The following is a 20716-nucleotide window of genomic DNA, read 5'->3' as shown; positions in this document are numbered from 1 at the left end:
GCGCCCCAGGGACCCTAGGTAAGGCCCATTCCCCGCTATATTTAAAGCGAAGACAAAACCACCGCATTTACCGGTACTGCTGGGCCACCTGAAAGGTAAAAACAAGGCCCATTTCCCCGGCTATCACTGGTATACCCCCGGACCTGGGGGGACCGTGGTTACAATTGACTGGTGCATAATACATGTGTATACATTGATTTTGAATAAGAGTGTCACTTGAACAACGTACTCACATGCATGTTAAGGGACATTGGCGTAGCACCTACGACTCATGTAAATATGATAGCACCAGTATTGCAATATTAGTGCAAGGACAAAACAATTTGCTGCACCTTTGCGTTTAGGGACACAATCTTCAGACGGAACCAACAAACATCATTAACATCAGTATCAAACAAGTAGTGGATCGATACATGCTGGGGGTAAGGCCTTTGAACATCGGCGAAAACATAGAATAATTTACCGACGAATGGGAGGATCAATTGTTCTTTCGTTTATTACACATGGCTTAAATTAGAACTATAAGACGAGATGACACACGCGGGAGGTTTGTACAAGACATCGTGCTGAGAGTTATGTTCCTTCAATATTTGTTATGTTTATGAGGCAGAATAAACGACAAAGAAAAGAACGATTTTCGATTCATATCTGATACGAATGCTCATACTCAGTGTTGTCTCCTAACAACTACCTATCCTTCAAGTACATCTAAAACAGGGTGCTCGCTTGGATTGATAAGCATATAGATATGATGTAAATTGATAACATATGTTACGATAGCAGTTACTAGGGGGTCGGGTTAGTATTTTAAACACACGTAGACTTATTGTAGTGAATAATGTGGCCCTGTGTCGTGCTGAAGTTATGATTATATTAATAAGGTATATTCACATCAGACATTTTTGATAGTGATACTGAACTCAAAATGTTTTTAAAAACAGAAGATGAATCGATTGGAGTGCATGTTTTGATGGAACCACCATCACCATCACCACCACCACCATCACCACCACCACCACCTCTAAAAATGATATCAACAACAACAACAACAACAACAATAATAATAACAACAACAACATCGACTTAACAAAAACAGAAACAACAACAGATATAACAACTTTATTCCCTTATTGCTTAAGAAACAACTCTGTTTGAAAACGATGCAGCGTTTTTCAGATAAATAACACATCCAATTATTATATAGGTAAACGCTAAACAGGTTTAATTATGTTGGCACGGTTTCGGTAATTGTTGTTATCACCTCTGTCATATTTTAACAACAAAATCTCGCCTACCGACAGCTTTGAGAAGTATAGTTATAATAAAAATCATGGTAAACTCTTGTAGGTACTTTTGATTGACAAATTTGCATTTTCCGTTTCCATTTATCATCCTTGTAGACGATACAAATACTATTCTATGTAAACTTTGTTTTTCTTTATATGAAAGTAAATAGGTACTAATAATAAATGAATATCAACATATACTCATGCAACACCTATCTGCTGTTTCAAATTATGCTCCAATAGTGAATAATAGCAACTGAAACAAGTGTACCTGAAATATAGGACAAAGCGCGTACATACCGCGGGTAAAAGTATCTAGTATATAGAACTAAACGCCTGTACCTTATGTGAGATAAAGCGTCTGAGATAAAGCGTCTGTATAACAACGAGTACTAAATGTGAGTTAAAGCGTCTGTATAACAACGAGTACTAAATGTGAGATAAAGCGTCTGTATAACAACGTCCACTTAACGTGAGTTAAAGCGCCTGTATAACAACGTGTACTTAACGTGAGTTAAGGCGTCTGTATAACAACGTGGACTTAACGTGAGATAAAGCGTCTGTATAACAACGTGTACTTAACGTGAGTTAAAGCGTCTGTATAACAACGTGTTCTTAACGTGAGATAAAGCGTCTGTATAACAACGTGTACTTAACGTGAGTTAAAGCGTCTGTATAACAACGTGTACTTAACGTGAGATAAAGCGTCTGTATAACAACGTGTAATTAACGTGAAACGAAGCGTCTGTATAACAACGTGTACTTAACGTGAGTTAGTTAAAGCGTCTGTATAAAAACGTGGACTTAACGTGAGATAAAGCGTCTGTATAACAACGTGTACTTAACGTGAGTTAAAGCGTCTGTATAAAAACGTGTACTTAACGTGAGTTAAAGGGTCTGTATAATAACGTGTTCTTAACGTGAGATAAAGCGTCTGTATAACAACGTGTACTTAACGTGAGTTAAAGCGTCTGTATAACAACGTGTACTTAACGTGAGATAAAGCGTCTGTATAACAACGTGTAATTAACGTGAAACGAAGCGTCTGTATAACAACGTGTACTTAACGTGAGTTAAAGCGTCTGTATAACAACGTGTACTTAACGTGAAATGAAGTGTCTGTATAACCACGTGTACTTAACGTGAGTTAAAGCGTCTGTATAACCACGTGTACTTAACGTGAGTTGAAACGTCTGTATAACAACGTGTACTTAACGTGAAATGAAGCGTCTGTATAACCACGTGTACTTAACGTGAGTTAAAGCGTCTGTATAACAACGTGTACTTAACGTGAGTTAAAGCGTCTGTATAACAACGTGTACTTAACGTGAGATAAAGCGTCTGTATAACAACGTGTACTTAACGTGAGATAAAGCGTCTGTATAACAACGTGTACTTAACGTGAAAAGAAGTGTCTGTATAACCACGTGTACTAAATGTGACTTGAAGCGTCTGTATAACCACATGTATTAACCTGAGTTAAAGCGTCTGTATAAACACGTTTACCTAACGTGAGTTAAAGCGTCTGTATAACCACGTGTACCTAACGTGAGTTAAAGCGTCTGTATAACCACGTGTACCCAACGTGAGTTGAAGCGTCTGTATAACCACGTGTACTTAACGTGAGTTAAAGCAACTGTATAACCACGTGGTATTAACGTGAGATAAAGCGTCTGTATAACAACGTGTACTTAATGTGAGTTAAAGCGTTTGTATAACCACGTGTACTTGTTGTGAATTAAAGCATCTGTTTAAACACATGAATTAACGTGAGATAAAGCGTCTGTATAACAACGTGTACTTAATGTGAGTAAAAGCGTCTGTATAACCACGTGTATTAACGTGAGTTAAAGCATCTGTATAACCACGTTTACTAAATCTCAGTTAAAGCATCTGTATAACCACGTGTACTTAATGTCAGTTAAAGCATCTGTAAAACCTAGTGTACTTAACGTGAGTTAAAGCGTCTGTATAACCACGTGTACTTAACGTGAGTTAAAGCGTCTGTATAACCGCGTCCACTTAACGTGAGTTTAAGCGTCTGTATAACCACGTGCACTTAATGTCAGTTAAAGCATCTGTATAACCACGTGTACTAAATGTCAGTTAAAGCATCTGTATAACCACGTGTACTTAATGTCAGATAAAGCATCTGTATAACAACGTGTACCTAACGTGAGTTAAAGCGTCTGTATAACCACATGTACCTAACGTGAGTTAAAGCGTCTGTATAACCACGTGTACCTAACGTGAGTTGAAGCGTCTCTATAACCACGTGTACTTAACGTGAGTTAAAGCAACGGTATAACCACGTGGTATTAACGTGAGATAAAGCGTCTGTATAACAACGTGTACTTAATGTGAGTTAAAGCGTTTGTATAACCACGTGTACTTGTTTTGAGTTAAAGCATCTGTTTAAACACATGTATTAACGTAAGATAAAGCGTCTGTATAACAACGTGTACTTAACGTGAGTAAAAGCGTCTGTATAACCACGTGTACTTAACGTGAGTTAAAGCATCTGTATAACCACGTGTACTAAATGTCAGTTAAAGCATCTGTATAACCACGTGTACTTAATGTCAGATAAAGCATCTGTATAACAACGTGTACTTAACGTGAGTTAAAGCGTCTGTATAACCACGTGTACTTAACGTGAGTTAAAGCAACTGTATAACCACGTGTACTTAACGTGAGTTTAAGCGTCTGTATAACCACGTGTACTTAACGTAAGTTAAAGCATTTGCATAACAACGTGTACTTAACGTCAGTTTAAGCATATGTATAACAACGTGTACTTAATGTGAGTTAAAGAATATGTATAGCCACGTCTACTTAACGTAAGTTAAAGCGTCTGTATAACCAGGTGTACTTAACGTCAGTTAAATCATCTGTATAACAACATACACTTAACGTCAGTTAAAGCATCTGTATAACAACATATACTTAACGTGAGTTAAAGCGTCTGTATAACCACGTTTACTTAACGTGAGTTAAAGCGTCTGTATAACCAAGTGTACTTAACGTGAGTTAAAGCGTCTGTATAACCAGGTGTACTTAACGTCAGTTAAAGCATCTGTATAACAACATGTATTTAATGTGAGTTAAAGCGTCTGTATAACCAGGTTTACTTAACGTGAGTTAAAGCGTCTGTATAACCACGTGTACTTAACTTGAGTCAAAGCGTCTGTATAACCACGTGAATTATTGTGAGTAAAAGCGTCTGTATAACCACGTGTATTAACGTGAGGTTAAAGCGTCTGTATAACCACGTGTATCAACGTGGGATAAAGCGTCTGTAAAACCACGTGTATTAACGTGGGATAAAGCGTCTGTATAACCAAGTGTATTAACGCGGGTTAAAGCGTGTGTATTAACGTGGGATAAAGGGTCTGTATAACAACGTGTATTAACGTGCGTTAAAGCGTCTGTATAACCACGTGTATTAACGTGGGATAAAGCGTCTTTATAACAACGTGTACTTAATGCGAGTTAAAGCGTCTATATAACCACGTGAACTTAACGCGAGTTAAGGCGTCTGTATAACCACGTGTACTTAACGCGAGTTAAAGCATCTGTATAACCACGTGTACTTAACGCGAGTTAATGCATCGGTATAACCACGTGTACTTAAGCCTAAGTCACACATTCAGGATTTTTAAGGCCGTCCTTGATAGGACCATTCCCGATTAAAATGTGTCAAAAGTCTGATCAAGATCCTGTGATTCGTGGCTGGAAATTCAAACTTTTATTAAAATTTGTAAAAACATTTATTTAATCACGACAACAATCAGATATTGTTCAGGAGGCGTCCCGATCCAGCGGTTTCCAGCAGAATTCGTCCCGATTATCCCGTTCTCAATCCGATTCTGATCCGATTTGTATCTTTGTCATGGTAAAAAAGGAACGAATCTGTCCCGACAGCGTCCCGATTCTCCCGAATGCGATCCGACAGAGATCAGACAGTGACCAGACAATGAACCGACGCTGACGGAAGACATCCGTTAGAAAACCGTTTCACGTGATAGAAACGGCAATGCAAAATTTCTCCAGACCATGCCCATTCCACAGGACACTGACCAGACAACACAGGACATTGTTAGGATTTTGATCCGATACAGCAGAATCTGTCACGACATAGTCACGATTGTAATCCGACTAGACAAAATCGGCTGAGTTTCCCGAATGTTACTGGACGCACCTAACTGTCGGGAGTGCTTGGCAGACCTCTCCGGACCATTCCCGATGCGTATGACTCTGTTACGAACATATACGACTGCGTTCAGACATACAGTCTAAGTACATGGCCAACATGAACAAAGCATGCACATACAGTCTAAGTACATGGCCAACATGAACAAAGCATGCACATGCAAAGAACATGACAAGCATGAACCAAATGTGAACATAAAGTCTAAGTACATGACAAGCATGAACTGAATATGCACATACAGTCTAAGTACATGACCAACATGAACAGAACGTGCACATACAGTCTAAGTACATGGCCAACATGAACAAACGTGCACATGCAGTCTAAGTACATGGTCAACATGAACAGAACGTGCACATACAGTCTAAGTACATGGTTAACATGAACAGAACGTGCACATACAGTCTAAGTACATGGCCAACATGAACAAACGTGTACATGCAGTTTAAGTATATGGCAAACATGAACAGAACGTGCGCATTCAGTCAAAGTAAATGACAAGCATGAACAGAACGTGAACATACAGTTTAAGTACATGGCCAACATGAACAAAGCATGCACATGCAGTCAAAGTAAATGACAAACATGAACAGAACGTGAACATGCAGTTTAAGTATATGGCAAACATGAACAAACGTGTACATACAGTTTAAGTACATGGCAAACATGCACAGAACGTGCGCATTCAGTCTAAGTACATGGCCAACATGAACAAACGTGCATATGCAGTTTAAGTAAATGGCAAACATGAACAAACATGCACATTCAGTTTAAGTTCATGACAAGCATGAACAGAACATGCACATACGGCCTAAGTACATGATCAACATGAGCAGAACATGCACATACAGCCTGAGTACACGATCAACATGAGCAGAACATGCACATACAGCCTAAGTACATGGCCAACATGAACAGAACAGGCACATACAGCCTAAGTACATGATCAACATGAAAAAAACATGCACATACAGCCTAAGTACATGGTCAACATGAGCAGAACATGCACATACAGCCTAAGTACATGGCCAACATGAACAGAACAGGCACAAACAGATCATGAACAGAACAGTCACATACAGTCGAAGTACATGGCCAACATTAACAGAACAGTCACATACAGAGCATGGACAGAATTTGCACATACAGTCTAAGTACATGGCCAACATGACCGCTATGTCACGGTCAGTGAAAAGAAAGTAAGCTTGACATGCATGTATTGTTCAATACATGCATATATTGCAAAATAGCAAATATATATATATATATGTAGTATAATATCATGCATCAGTGGTAGCAAGGTTGAACAGTTAGATAAAATGTGCATGTTATTTTTTAGTCTTGTGATCCACCTACAGCTAATTAATATACAGTATCAAAACGTGTGGATGGAATACTAATCTATGATAGACTTTATCAAGATAACGACTATTGGAATCTGCAGAAAGCGATTTTTAGAACTCGTTACAAAACAATGTTTCATAATGGAACCATCGTAAACGGGTAAGGTTTGGGTTATTAATTATTCCCCTCAAGATATTATCTTTTTGTAGTCATTGCTGATAAAACCTTTCTGTATCCGAGAACAACACTACGAGCACTTATCGACTTATATAATTATATAACATCTTGTTTACATACAAACAGGATGCTAGACACATTACTGTCATGTACCTAGTCAGGCAGCCAAGGACTAATCTAGCATCTTCAGAACAAAGACATTTACTAATTGTTTTGGTCCTTTATATTGATTTGTATTGCAATTTGCTTTTTGAGCTGGAGGCCTTTCACATAAATAAACATATATTTTATTATGTTATCTAAGTGTTTCAGAAATTGTTTGTTTTGACATACTGTAATTACAAGACAATGATGCTTGGGACTATACGAGTATATTGTGCTTTCAATTTTGTTGTTTTATAACCCTGAAGGACTTAATTTGATTTCAGAGCAAATGCAAGATTTGCATCAAAGCATGATAATGTAAGATATATCACGTTGAAGTGTGTGATGAAATCCATCATTCGGAGCTCCTCGGTCATTTTTTTTCAAAAACAACCTCGGATGTATTTGGACGGTTTACATACTCAAAAAGAGGTACGTTTAAGTCCGCTGCAAGTAGATCGCGTAGTAATTTTATTTAGCAGTTAAACTTTATAACTTTACTCTTGGAAATCTTAATTATGTTCGCAATAATATACTTCACCGACACTCAATTTAAACTCCGATCAATAAATACAATTCTAAAACACGACATTTCATTTATGATATACTTCAAACTTTTACGAACTACTTCAACAGATGTACCGGCATACATCCGAGGTTGTTTTCGATAAAAATGGCAGAGGAGTTCCGAATGGAAATCAATGTAACTGTTATTGTGATATTTGCAGCCTCTTGTATAAAAGTGGATAAGTTATCCACCAATAATAGTTCGGCTAGTTTACACACAAAAAACAATTCGATTCGTCAATAGTAACTATTTGATAAATAGTGACCAATCCATAAACAGAATTGCTTACTTTAACAAAACCGAGAAAATAACTAGTTTTTTACAATTTCTTACAGTTTTTGTGTGGTCTATTGTATAAAACTAACATCCGATATTCATATCACTAGTTATCTGTTGGTTCCTTTTTACATGCAAGCGATTTAATTGGTCAATAGCCAGTATTGGATACATATTGACCAGTTAACAAAAAATAGACTAACTATAACCAAACCAAAGAATTAAGCGGTTGTATACATTTGTTTGTGGAAAACGAAAGTGAAATTTGTTTGTCAATGATAAGTTAAAGTATAAGTTTTTTAAGGAAACACAATTACAATGTTCTGTATACGTTTAAGGAAACGTTTGTCTAAGAGAAACCTGTACTCAAATAGTTTTGTAATAATAATATGTATATCTTTGGTTGTAAAGCATTAATAAGGAGCATTATATAACTACTCATAAGGTCAACTCTCAAACCAACTACGCATATACAATAGGATTATAATTTTAATTTGAATATTGTCTAGTTCATATTGTGTCTGTACTCAAGAAACCTTTATATAAAGTGAATTGGTGGTAATGTGCCTTAATTCAAAAAATGTGCGTGTCAAGAAATAAGCAGCCATTATCTCCGTTATGTGAAACACTGGCTGCATACCCACTAGGGTTTGCAACTCTATTAATTGTTACACAACGCCTGTTGCTGGCACGACAAACATTCTAATTCCTAAAGCAAACATGCGAATTGTTTACTCACGGATGTGTTCTGAGTTATTGTACAACTCAGTGGGTGTTTGTAATGATTGCACTGCAATGTGGCTGTCGTTATGCCATAACACACAATTACAAAGCAATGTGTTCATAGTGTTCACATGTGCATACTCACATAACATGTATATATTCTACATAATCGAGCATTAACGATTTCTGTTATATGTATATTTTTGATTGTATATAATATAAGGAGCAATATATAATTACTCGTAAGATCAACGCTCAAACCAAAAATACATATACTTTCGGGTAAGATATATTTTTATAACATTGTCCAGGTCATATATCGTCTGTACTCAAAGACCCTTTATATAAAGTGACTAAGTGGTAATGTGCCTTAATTCGAAAAACGTGCGTGTCAAGAAATAAGCACCCATAATCTTCGTTACCTCTGATGCAACAAAGCAATGTGTTCAACGTGTGCATATGTTCATACATGTACTCTCATAACATGTATACATTCTGCTTAATCGAGCATTTAAATCCATTATGCGAAATCTTATTGCCGTATGTTAAAGATTATATCTTTATTTCATAAGCAAATGGATTTCCCATCCCACACAGTTCATCGCTCTGTGGACGTGATAATCAGTAAATTATTAATGGAACGCGCGTATCGTTGAAAATGGGTAATGTGATATATTTTCTTATTCTCCCGAGAATTCAGTTCAAAGATGTTGACATTCATTTCGTTGATTCCTCGTTTATCTTGAAAGCAAGTCCGACCTTGTTCACGCTTTAATCGATTTTCCAAGAATAATGACAAAATTATGACAATGTATAAACCATACACATTTAAATGTTGAAATGAAAACATCTTCTTTCATTAATGCAAAAAAGTAATAGTTACTGCAAGCATACACGGTTGTTGAACTTGCACTAGTATTTGTACTAGTATGTTCTAACTAATACTTCAAAACTCCCCAGCCAAGTTCATCCAGAACTCCTTGGCCATTTCCAACGAACACAACCTCGGAGGTATGCCGGCCGTATATCAGTAGAAGTAGTTCGATAATTTTAAGTAATAGTATTAATTAATTAATTTTTAACGTGTATTTTGTATTACTAAGTTGATATGGAATCCCAGTGAAGTGTTTAATTGCATTAATATTTGAGATTCACAAAAATCAAGTTTATAATTTAACTGTTTAAATGAAATGACTACGCGATCTACATGCAGCGTAGTAAAATGTTAAGATATCTTTGTTGTAGACCGACCATATACATACGAGGTTGTTTTCAATGGGAAAATGGCCGAGGTATTCCGAATGAGCTCTGCTATTTTATTGGTAGAACGCTCTTCTTAGACTGATGTTTGGGTTCAACTCCGATTGCGAATACGTCTAACCAATGACAGTACTACGAGCCTGGTACCAGGAGTTCCCACGCATAAGAGGGTAAAACTGGGAGACATGGAGTGTATCAGTGCTTTGCGATCATTTATAAGAAATGTATGCAAATGGAGACTTTTCTACGTTCACCGTGTAGAGCTCTTGCTAAAGGGTTCTCACCATGCTTATGATACACATAGTACAATCTGCAGAAAGAAGAAGTATCAAGCAACTAATTGTTACCATGTTTTATTGACTGCCCAATTATGTTTACAGTCTTAAAAAACAAACTTAGTGTAATTATGAGAAAATACGCTTCATGCACGTCAACCATTTTAGATTTATCTTTGTAATCAGTTTGTTCATCACTCGTTTGCCTCAATGATTTACTTCTCATTTCATATTATCTTTTTTATTCACGTACGCATGTCCAGGGTTTGACTTCCAAATCTAGCATCTTAATACGGTTTTGCCTATTTACTCGACTTATGCGTTCAAACGTACCTTATAACTGATTAAATTGGTTTGTAAACTTTGAATTCAAACTCACCATGGAACTTTTCTCTTTTAAAACACTTCTAAGAGCCAGAACTACGAAACTTCGCTTTTAAAATTAAAGTTTTGAAGATGCGGTCTGATAACACCCCTGGTTTTCAAGATAACCAAAAAATATTATGTGTTACATTTACATTTAAGTTGCTTATGCGCGTGAAATGTGTGTCATATTGTCAATACATGTATAGTTTTATAAATTTTACTTGATCTTTCTGGATTTTCCATTAAAATTGTACTAAATTCATAGTTCATAATTTAATTCATATCTCTCCTTCGGTGAAGGGAGACGCCGTGTTTGTCAGTATTGATCTCACTCTTCTTCAACCATTTTTTGTCCCAAGCAGAGCTCGAAAATGTCTTGAGGAAATTGATTGAAACTTGAAACAACGGTCTAAGATTGCAATGTTCAGTTGTTCCCCTTGCAATAATGATAACACTGGGCACTTTGTTGCAAAGTTATCTACCCTTGTTCATATTTTGTAATGTAAACTTTACTCAGGGCATTATCAGAAAACCATCTAAAGGAATATACATTTGTATTGAAAAGTTGAAAAATTATCGATGACAGTGTCACTTTATTCCTAAAGTGTTAAACTCACGTTGGCCACATTTTTCTGAGTTATCTCCCTTTGTTTTTTAAACTTTGTTGAAAAGAGCTTATACGACGCATTGCTTGGAAACGACTGGTAGGATTTGAATAAAACGTTGAACATATAAGATATATGGTATCGTGCCGTTGTTTAATGTTTGAGCATTTTTTGTGAGAAGTTATTCCCCTGTACTTTGATTTTCTTGAAACAATAAATGCCTGTAGCATGACTCAGAGACTACTGTAAGTAAGTAATTTTTGGTCGATGGCGGTATGTTGCGCGAAAAGTCGGTAATGCAAATAAAACTAACTTTATACTAGCCTTATATATAGTAATATTTGTATATGTCTTATTATATTGCAGCTTTATATTCTTAATGCCAAACTAACTTATTTAACAACACTGTAAAACAAGATATTACAACACATTATATTAACCACTCTCGTTTGGATGATGTGACGTGTGTAGAACGTTTTGTCGTGGCGGTACTGAGTACCAGTTTATTCAGAAGAACCCCCCTGGTACGGCTCAGTGACCACAAACTAAACACAAATGAGCCTTTGGCGGGAATCGAAACCGGAACGCCCTGGTAGGAAGCGAGTATGCTTACAATGTACATGTAGCTAACCGGACACCCTTTTAAATGTACTACAAACTTTCTTTTGTTTTACCACGATACATACATATTTGATTCCTTATCGTTTTACTTATGGAGTAATAACCTTTCAATGAGTACTTATGGAGTAATAACCTTTCAATGAGTACTTATGGAGTAATAACCTTTCAATGAGTACTTATGGAGTAATAACCTTTCAATGAGTACTTATGGAGTAATAACCTTTCAATGAGTATCATCTCCCAATGATGTCTTTGTTTAATAGACAGATTGGCCGTATATGTTTTCAATCGATAATTGTTCCAGGAAAATATGATCACTCTCGGTGTGAGATTCACCTCGGAAAACCGCTGTGGAATATAAACTAATTAGACCATTTATGAAATGCCAGATAATCTGAAATTGTATGAGGTTGTATGTGTATAGTAAAACTCTATACATACAATTCAGTGAAAGCATGCATAAAGGTTAACGATTCGATTATTCTGTGTAAAATAAAAGTAAAGTGTTTGTTTATTACGGTGTCACCCCTCTTAGTTAAGGGCCAGCCCGTTGGGCTTATGAGACACCTACATTTGTGAACATCTTTACCCTGATTCCTATCCCAAATGCCAGGCGCCTGGCATGAAGGCAATGGGTACCCCTCGATTTAACTAGCTGCTGGGTCGGCAACTGGCCATGTCAGAACCCGTGTGAGACTCGAACCTTCGACCTCCCGCTCCGTAGGCGGACTCCTTAAGCACTAGGCCACGGAGACGGTGTGTGTGTTTTAATGGTTAAATATTGTTGTGGTGTATCTCCGAACTGCTCGTTTGGTAAAAATCGTTCCTTGAGTACAAACATTTCTTTCACAAACTTACTCAACGTTAATATACAAGTAAATGGAATAATTGAATACAAATGATGTGCTATATAATTTTGTTCTCAGCTTGGAAAAAGCGCATTATAGTATTTGTCAGTTAAAGCATAATTAAAATGTGTAAAATATTCACGATAAAGAAATACTCGTTCTATTCGCTCGCTCCACTATTCTTAATCGTATCACTTTAACAATATATGATCCAACTATTGCTTAAGAATATATTTTATGATAATGGTTTATCTTTTATATTCGATAGCGTTGTTATGTAATAGCAAGAACATATTCCATACAATCTCAGAGGCCATATTATCAACGCCCGTACGGTTGATGTTTTCGAATAAATATGTCTGAGGAGAAAACTTTCGAAACTAAGAGCTTTATTGGTCTGGACTGGTATTCAATATTGGTCTTAATTGGATCTCAGAACGATGTAGCTAATCGGATTATTTGTAACTATTGACTGACCAATAGAGTGAATGAAGTCAATTATGTATGGCCATATGAGTAATTTATGTTGTTTATTCAATACCATCCCAGGTTTTGGAATAGTTAGTCAATTTTTCTATGAGAAAGTTCAATAAAATTGTCACGGACTATTATTAAATGAATCTTGATATTACGATATGTTGTCATACGCTCGCTGATAAATGACCTCTTAGTAATTAGAAAAGGGCAGATCGAGCGGGACATGCAAGCACTGCATTGTCTGTATGCCTTGTTTTATAGAATACGTTCCAACTGACTTTTTACGAAAAAAATGTAATACTAAATAAAGGGTGGCAACTGATTATGAGTGTTAAACAGCTGGAACCCTTAAACAAATGTTGATATTCGATCAAATATAGTCTTTGGAGACAACATTTTGAAAAACGTTTGCAACGTGGTTCGACAAAGGGCTGTTGCATTATTGGTTGAGTGGTAAAGGCTTCAGTTTTCTAAAAACAGATCTTGACTTACCGGCGTGGATTCCCTCCCCTCTAAAACCAATTAGTTTATAATACTTGAATTGTATTTTCTTTTGCCATTTCGGTATGAAAGAGAAAATTAAAAAAAATAAAAACATTTGTTTTCAAATCCATTTTCCGGAAAACTAATATCTGGTCCAAGACATGAGCGAGTCCGTTTATGTATAACATTAATTTATAGGATAATACATGTATTTCATAATCATGCAGTCTGAAAGGTTTAGAAATGAGACATAACAAATAGGTTTTGAATGGCATTAGCTATTAAAATAACGAGTAAATGAATCTGAAAATAGCAAACCTTTCAATTAGATTGCATTTTCCTCTCTTCAAATATTTCCTCTTTTCACTATGTGAGCATAGCCATGGTCGATCAAGCCTAGAGGCAGTGTTATATGATTCTGGGCTTGAATGACCCTCGCCATTTCGCTGGGATAATCTACATTTCTAAGCAAAATAAGTAACAAAAACACCTTTCCAATATAACACTTCATTGTCTCAATGGTTTTTGATGACCTTCACCGCATGTAAACTTCCGGTAGTACTAGTTACTAAAACACGGAACGTGTCATTAAAAGTAGAATTAATTAATCTGTTCTTACACCGATTGATTATTTCAAATCCTCTAAAATGCTGTGGCTGTGTATTTTTTTGCGTACCAGGTATCCGATGGCCATATTTATATCGTAAAAATGACATCATTTTGCACGTTTTCGTCTTCGTGGGGCAATTGTGCCGTAATCGCCCTCACGTGCCATGATAATCTCTCGGGCATATACAACAATCATTTTTGTGGGAACGAATTTCTATATAATATATAAGGTAACATGTGTATAATGGCGTTATGGTATTATATAACTTATAAAATGGATTTTAATTTAACAGTGGATGATTTAACAAAATGTTTTGTTTTATATTTTCAGCAACCAAGTGTGACTACCACAATTTCTTCCCAACGACCAAGGAGATTATATATGACAAGTCTATTGATCAGCAGATTTTAGGTAGGGGTTTCATCAGTTATCATTATTGTGTTGATATAATTTAATATCGTGAATTTAAATGTAAATTGAAGAGCAATCATAACACAATCGATATACCAAAATCTAACTTGCTGGCACTATAAAGTCATAAAACAACACTCCAACACTTTAACCGATAATAAGACGCTGAGGACGATAGGGAAGAGGGTTAGGTGTTTCTCTTGGCATTGTCAGCAGCCAAACCATGGGGTATAATGAATAGGCACTCAATTTTGTTTTTAAATAACAAAGGATATCCTTATAAAAATATACATTTAAACAAAATACCTGACTTAGAAATGCGAGATGAAATGCATTTTCCTTCAAAGACTACGATGATGATTGATTTAGATAAAGTCGACCCTCGTTGGCTCGAACTCGCTTGGTTCGATTCCCTCAATGGCTTAAACTTGATGTAAAGGGCCGATTTCTTTATACTGAAGCTAAGCATTTCCGCTTGGCTCGAATTCATCGAGGATCTAGGTATTTGCAGGTCCCTGGGAGCTCGCGCCAACGGCCGCGGTTCGGCTGTACATATCCAAACTATATACAACTTGAAGATATATATATATATATATATATATATATATATATATATATATATATATATATATATGTCGTCGCTATGGTGATACGGACATGTGAATCATAGCCATTGATTGGTTTTATTTCGATTTCAAAGAAAATTCTCAAGAAAAAAACAACATTAGATACCATTAAAACACGATTTTTCATCATAGAAGGCTTGAACCAATCATTATTGTATCAAAGGTTCAGTGCCAAAGCATTGTCAGTACCTTTACAAAGCATCGTTTTCGACTTCCAAACATTATACCAACAGACAACTAATAAACAATCTTATTATGACCACCATCCTTTGGTGATTAATCTCCAAAATCAGAAATATCCGCCTTCAACCAAAGTATTTGTCTTATCTTCAGACTACATGCGCACCGGGTGCGCGTTCAGCATTATCAGCATGACATTGATGTTCCTCGTGCACCTGTTCGCCGTGTATACCATCAGGAGGCCACGCTACACAATCAAACGATTGACAGCCCTCCTACACTTCATGACAGGTGAGACAAAATGAGTCATTTATGTAAAATGGAGAATCCTTTGCCTCCTTTTCCCTAATTGTATACGGGAAGAAGAAGATGATAATCATAACTTCAATCTTCTCTTTTTCGATTAGAAATAACAATTATGATACTCATAATGACAGGTGTGATATATCGCTTTCATAATTAGGTCAGTGCCCCTGTGTCCTGTTTGAAATACTGGAAGGCTTTTTTTTTATTATCCAAGGTTTGTTTCATTACAATAACATATTATAATAACATCAAAGAAGCGTTTGATCTCATAAACCACGCTGAATTATACCATATGCTAAATTTAAGTAAATGGTAAGTATATGTGTTCTAACTAGATCAAACTCTTTAAGATTAAGTTATAATTGTGGAAGCATACGAGTATAAAGCTAATACACGCACCAGTGGCTGTTGTTGAAGAGAAGGTTGAAAGCGTGGGCTCAAGTAAAAGATAAGAGCCTTCTCTAGTTTTCCCCATTTCCAGCAAAAGCAAAATCCCCAGAGGATAAATAGCGCAGTAGCTATAAACTGTATCTGACGTTCTCTAATGAAGGTGTTAAATTAGCGTTAAATGCAATTATGCGCGGTAATGCTTATTCCCTCTTATTAGATAAATGTAGATAAATTTAATTAGGGAGAGCCTATTTTGTCGTATATCCCTGAAAACTGAAGTATGCGAAAATGATACATTGGATTATACCTCAATATGGGGGCCGGTGCTATAACCTGGCTCATGACTTTTAGACAAAGTAGATGTATATATCTCCTAACCATTATAATGTGAAATATATCCTCAGTATGTATAGATTTTCACGTTTGGTTGTGAATTCCAACACATTTCGTTATTGAAAATGATGTCAAAGACACACAAATTAGATGACACTTGATACATGCATAAACATATAATAGCGATTTTGGTGATTTTTAACGGTGGAATTTTTGACCACGTAGCTGAAAATTGAAAACCCCATGTTTAAAGGCTAATTGTTTTAAAGCTGCACACTCACAGATATACCAGTTCTACAACTTTTTTTTTTTGTCTTGGAAAGAGCAATTTTTGGCGTAAATATCTGCAACCAATGATTTAAGATTGCTGACAAAAAATCAGATCGCAGATTGTTATATTTCCGTTCGAGAATTAATGTTTAATGGCTTAAACCGTTACTTACGGTTGAAGAAAATTGCATTAAACATCAATTTTTGAAATGAAATATTAAAAAATGCGATCCAATTTTTGCCAGCAGTCTTCTATAACTAGTTTCCATGGATTTTCGCAAAAAATGGCTAGTTCCAAGACAAAAATAAAAATGTTGTCAAAACGTTTAATTTGTGAAAGTGCAGCTTTAACTGTAAATAAATCATATGCTTTTTTGAAATAATTGTTATTCCATCAACCAATATTGTGTCTCATTTTTTCTTTTCAATTTTTTAGCTGCTTGTATCGTGGTCATGAACGAAGTCTTCATCCGCACAACCGAGTATGCAGACGAGCATTTGCCGGCGAGAATCCCGAGGAAGGCGGAGCACGACTACGGGTACTCATTTGTCCTATCCTGGATCGTCTTCGTGTTCTATCTCTGCGCCGGTGTCGTCTTCCTATTCCTCTCACAGAAGAGGAAAGCGAAAATGGCGGATTCAGACGACGATCTAGCAGTAGAGGATGAACCGGTCAGGTTGCGTCGTTAGTTATGTAGATGGATACTCTAGCGAAGTGAACGCTCGAAAACGGTGGCTTTGGTCACGTGACAATGTAACAGAAAACCAGCAAGTTGTCTGGAAAAGGCATATAATTAGTGTTGTCATGTATTGCTACATTGCAAATAATGAAATTTCTGTGCTCAAACACAATTGAAATACTATGGAAATACCAACACGATATAACATATTTATTTGTATGTGATCAACGTTCGTCTCGTCTTTTTCTATTCTAATGTGAGCCGAGTATTCACGGGCTGTTTTAGGGAATTATTAATATAGAAATGACAACCATTGTAAATTGAAATAATGATTAATAAGTGTAAAACGGCATGGAGTTGATGGATGAAGAAAGGCATAAAGTTAATTCATTGGGCAGGAGCATACAATTTCTGTAGACAGCGTTGCACTGATAATAGAAAAATTCCCCTTTAGAACTGACAATATTGAATGTTTTAATACCAACCTGTCCCATGAAAAGTTTGATGGTTGTAATATTCATGCTGGGCATATGACGTCGAAAACAATGCAAATTTCAGCATGTTGCTCAAGAAATCCAAGCATCTCAACATTAGAGCGATGACTGTTTTAACAGTGCCAAATACATATTGATTCCACAGTACTGGAACGGGCGTAGACATTTCCCTTTGTTAAACTGTGCTTATTATTTACCCTTTCGTTCAACAGTGTGATTAAACAACACCTTTTTACTTATTGCACTTTTAACTATTTTTTATGCAATAAATGTGTATATGTATGTAGGGTGATCCTCCTGATATTCATTGAATAACGTTTTGTGCACCCAATTTCCTTTCCGACTTGTTCAAAGAAACGATTTCCCAAAGTCAGCTATATCGACCAGATATTTCACGATTTAAACATATATGTTCAAAGGAAAACTAGACTCGATTACATACATACATACTCGATTACTGTTTCTATTTACATAAGAGTAGTTGCAGGCCGGCACTAGTTTTGCTGCAACGTTTACGTTTGGACTTCTTTTTGTGCACTACGTCATCCAGAAAAGGGGAGAATATATTTGTTTATTAAAACACGAGATATGAGATTTTAATGCAATCTCAGCGAGTCTACAATTAAAAGTTGTTCGCTAAGTTTGCAAACGAATTTGAGAAAACTGATAATTTACTACAGATAAATAATTTATGAAAATAGTCATTGTATTTCATTGCTTAAATTTATCAAAACAGCCTTCTGCGTTTCATTTTTAGCTCTACTGGCCCTTTTGGGCCTCTTGTTCAGAAATGTCCCCCTAATAAAGTATAGTTGAGTGCGTTTTGTAAGCTTTTCTGTTCAGTAGTATTTTAATGTTACCATTCAGATGTTACTTGTTTGTGTAATCAAAATCCTTACTTAAACGATTACTTATCCATTTGTTTTTGTTTATTATCTGTTATGTAATTTAATGTATTTTATGCTTTAAACTTACACTTGTGTTTACTGCCTCCATGTCATGTTGTACATAAACCACATTGATTACAATTATTCCCGCTGACCCACACTTTTCTAGGGTTTATATTGTTTATACGTTATACACACTTTTTCTTATATTAATAAAATGATAAAAAGTGTTTTGTATTATTCACATTGTCATCATATAAAATAAAGCATTGGGAGCCACAAAAGACAATGTAAATTAAGATATTAGACATTGTTGTCACCTTGGAAATATTTATACATATACATTGCAATCGTTACGACTGAATTCGCGAACGAAGTCATTTTCTAATCAAAGCACTGATAGTGCTGAATGACATGAGTGATGATTCCTTTTAGGTGATATTCAAAAAAGATGATATGAATGAAAGCATGACACTCGCTCGCTAGCTCTCACGCCTGCTCACCCACGAACCCGAGCTGCCGACACACTAGCCCTCCCAATCACTCACCCACCCACAACCCAATCCATCCATTATACTGATTCGGCAGAATAAAACAGGCATCATAGTAAAAGTTGGTCTTAAGACTCAACTTAACTTTTATACTAGTGTGTTATTCTATTAAACCTATCAAATTCAATTTAAATTTAAGATAATGTGAGCACAATTGTAGTTTAGAAAATGCTCCTTCAATTCAGAGCATAGCTTAAACAAAGAGAGTATAACAAATTATTTACAAATGTACATATTTAGACCAAGTATCCGTAACAGCACTATATAGAAATAAGAATAATTAGAATATTCACAAGCATATGACGTACATACGCAGGGATGGATATGTTTTGAACTTTCACACAAATGCATAGCAACACAGAGGAAAATGACCCAGCTTACCAAGAAGAAGAAAACAGAGTATGAATGCCAATACACGTGTGCAAAATCTGGGTTGGTAATGGATAATGCTATAGAAAATATGTTCTTCCATCTAAAATACAATGCTACTGGGTATATTCCGTCAATTTAGCGATTTTCACCGCTGGAGCAGTGCAGACAGAAGGGAGAAAACCGCACTGGATTAATTTTGTATTGTACATCTGAATTTCCTCCCAACCCTGAAACATCTTATTTGTAGTAGCATTTTGCAATTATAGTTTACAAATGGGTTCAAACACAGAATTTCAAGTAGTTATAGGAGTTTTTCTTTCATATCCGTGTTTTATACGTGTGTTTTAAAGTCAATATACACAAAATATTACCCAATCTTATATGAATCTATTTTGTAAGTCAAATATTATTTCAGGTATGTTTCAGAGAATGATTTTCATTGAAATCTGGTACTTTTTAGTATGATGTTCAACACTTCATAGACACAGTCGAATTTTTGTGGTATATAACTAAAGTTTCGAGGTACAGCTCAAGCCTTAAACTTGTCTATCCGACAAATCATTTTTCTGAAAATTTTATCTGGGTCCCGACGCCTTCGAATTAACGGTGTTTAAATATATATCATTATACTATTGTTTAATATAGTGAAAAGTGGAAATCATAGCGTCATGTAGGGGTTTCACTTTGACATCATTCATCAATTACGATATCTTAATTCAGCATTTACGTAGTTATCTTTACTGGCAAATGACTTCAGCGATGGTTTCGTGTCCGTGTGTCGTGTTTCCGTAAACAATGGCTTGTGAACGCGATACATTATTTTGATTGTATTCTAATCAAACGTATACAGATGTTAGATATCCATCAGAGCTTCATATAGACCTTTTTGTAAACCAGCCAGATTCGTCAATGCATGACTGGATTATGTCCTTTAAAACTG

General features: G+C 35.9%; 1 protein-coding gene across 1 annotated transcript in view; it reads left to right on the top strand.

Annotated features, from left to right (window-relative positions):
- LOC128223959 (epithelial membrane protein 2-like) overlaps positions 1-19083 on the top strand; it is a 49103-nt gene extending 30020 nt beyond the window's left edge. The window contains exons 2-4 of the mRNA XM_052933491.1: positions 14607-14687; positions 15647-15784; positions 17229-19083. Coding sequence (XP_052789451.1) covers positions 14607-14687; positions 15647-15784; positions 17229-17482 — 473 coding nt within the window. The 3' untranslated portion in view covers positions 17483-19083. The remainder of the gene's footprint in view (positions 1-14606; positions 14688-15646; positions 15785-17228) is intronic.
- The last annotated feature ends 1633 nt before the right edge of the window (positions 19084-20716 follow it).

Source organism: Mya arenaria, chromosome 2 (genome assembly GCF_026914265.1).
Source record: "Mya arenaria isolate MELC-2E11 chromosome 2, ASM2691426v1".
NCBI classification, from domain to species: Eukaryota; Metazoa; Mollusca; class Bivalvia; order Myida; family Myidae; genus Mya; species Mya arenaria.
This window is presented reverse-complemented; position numbering and strand designations above follow the sequence as displayed.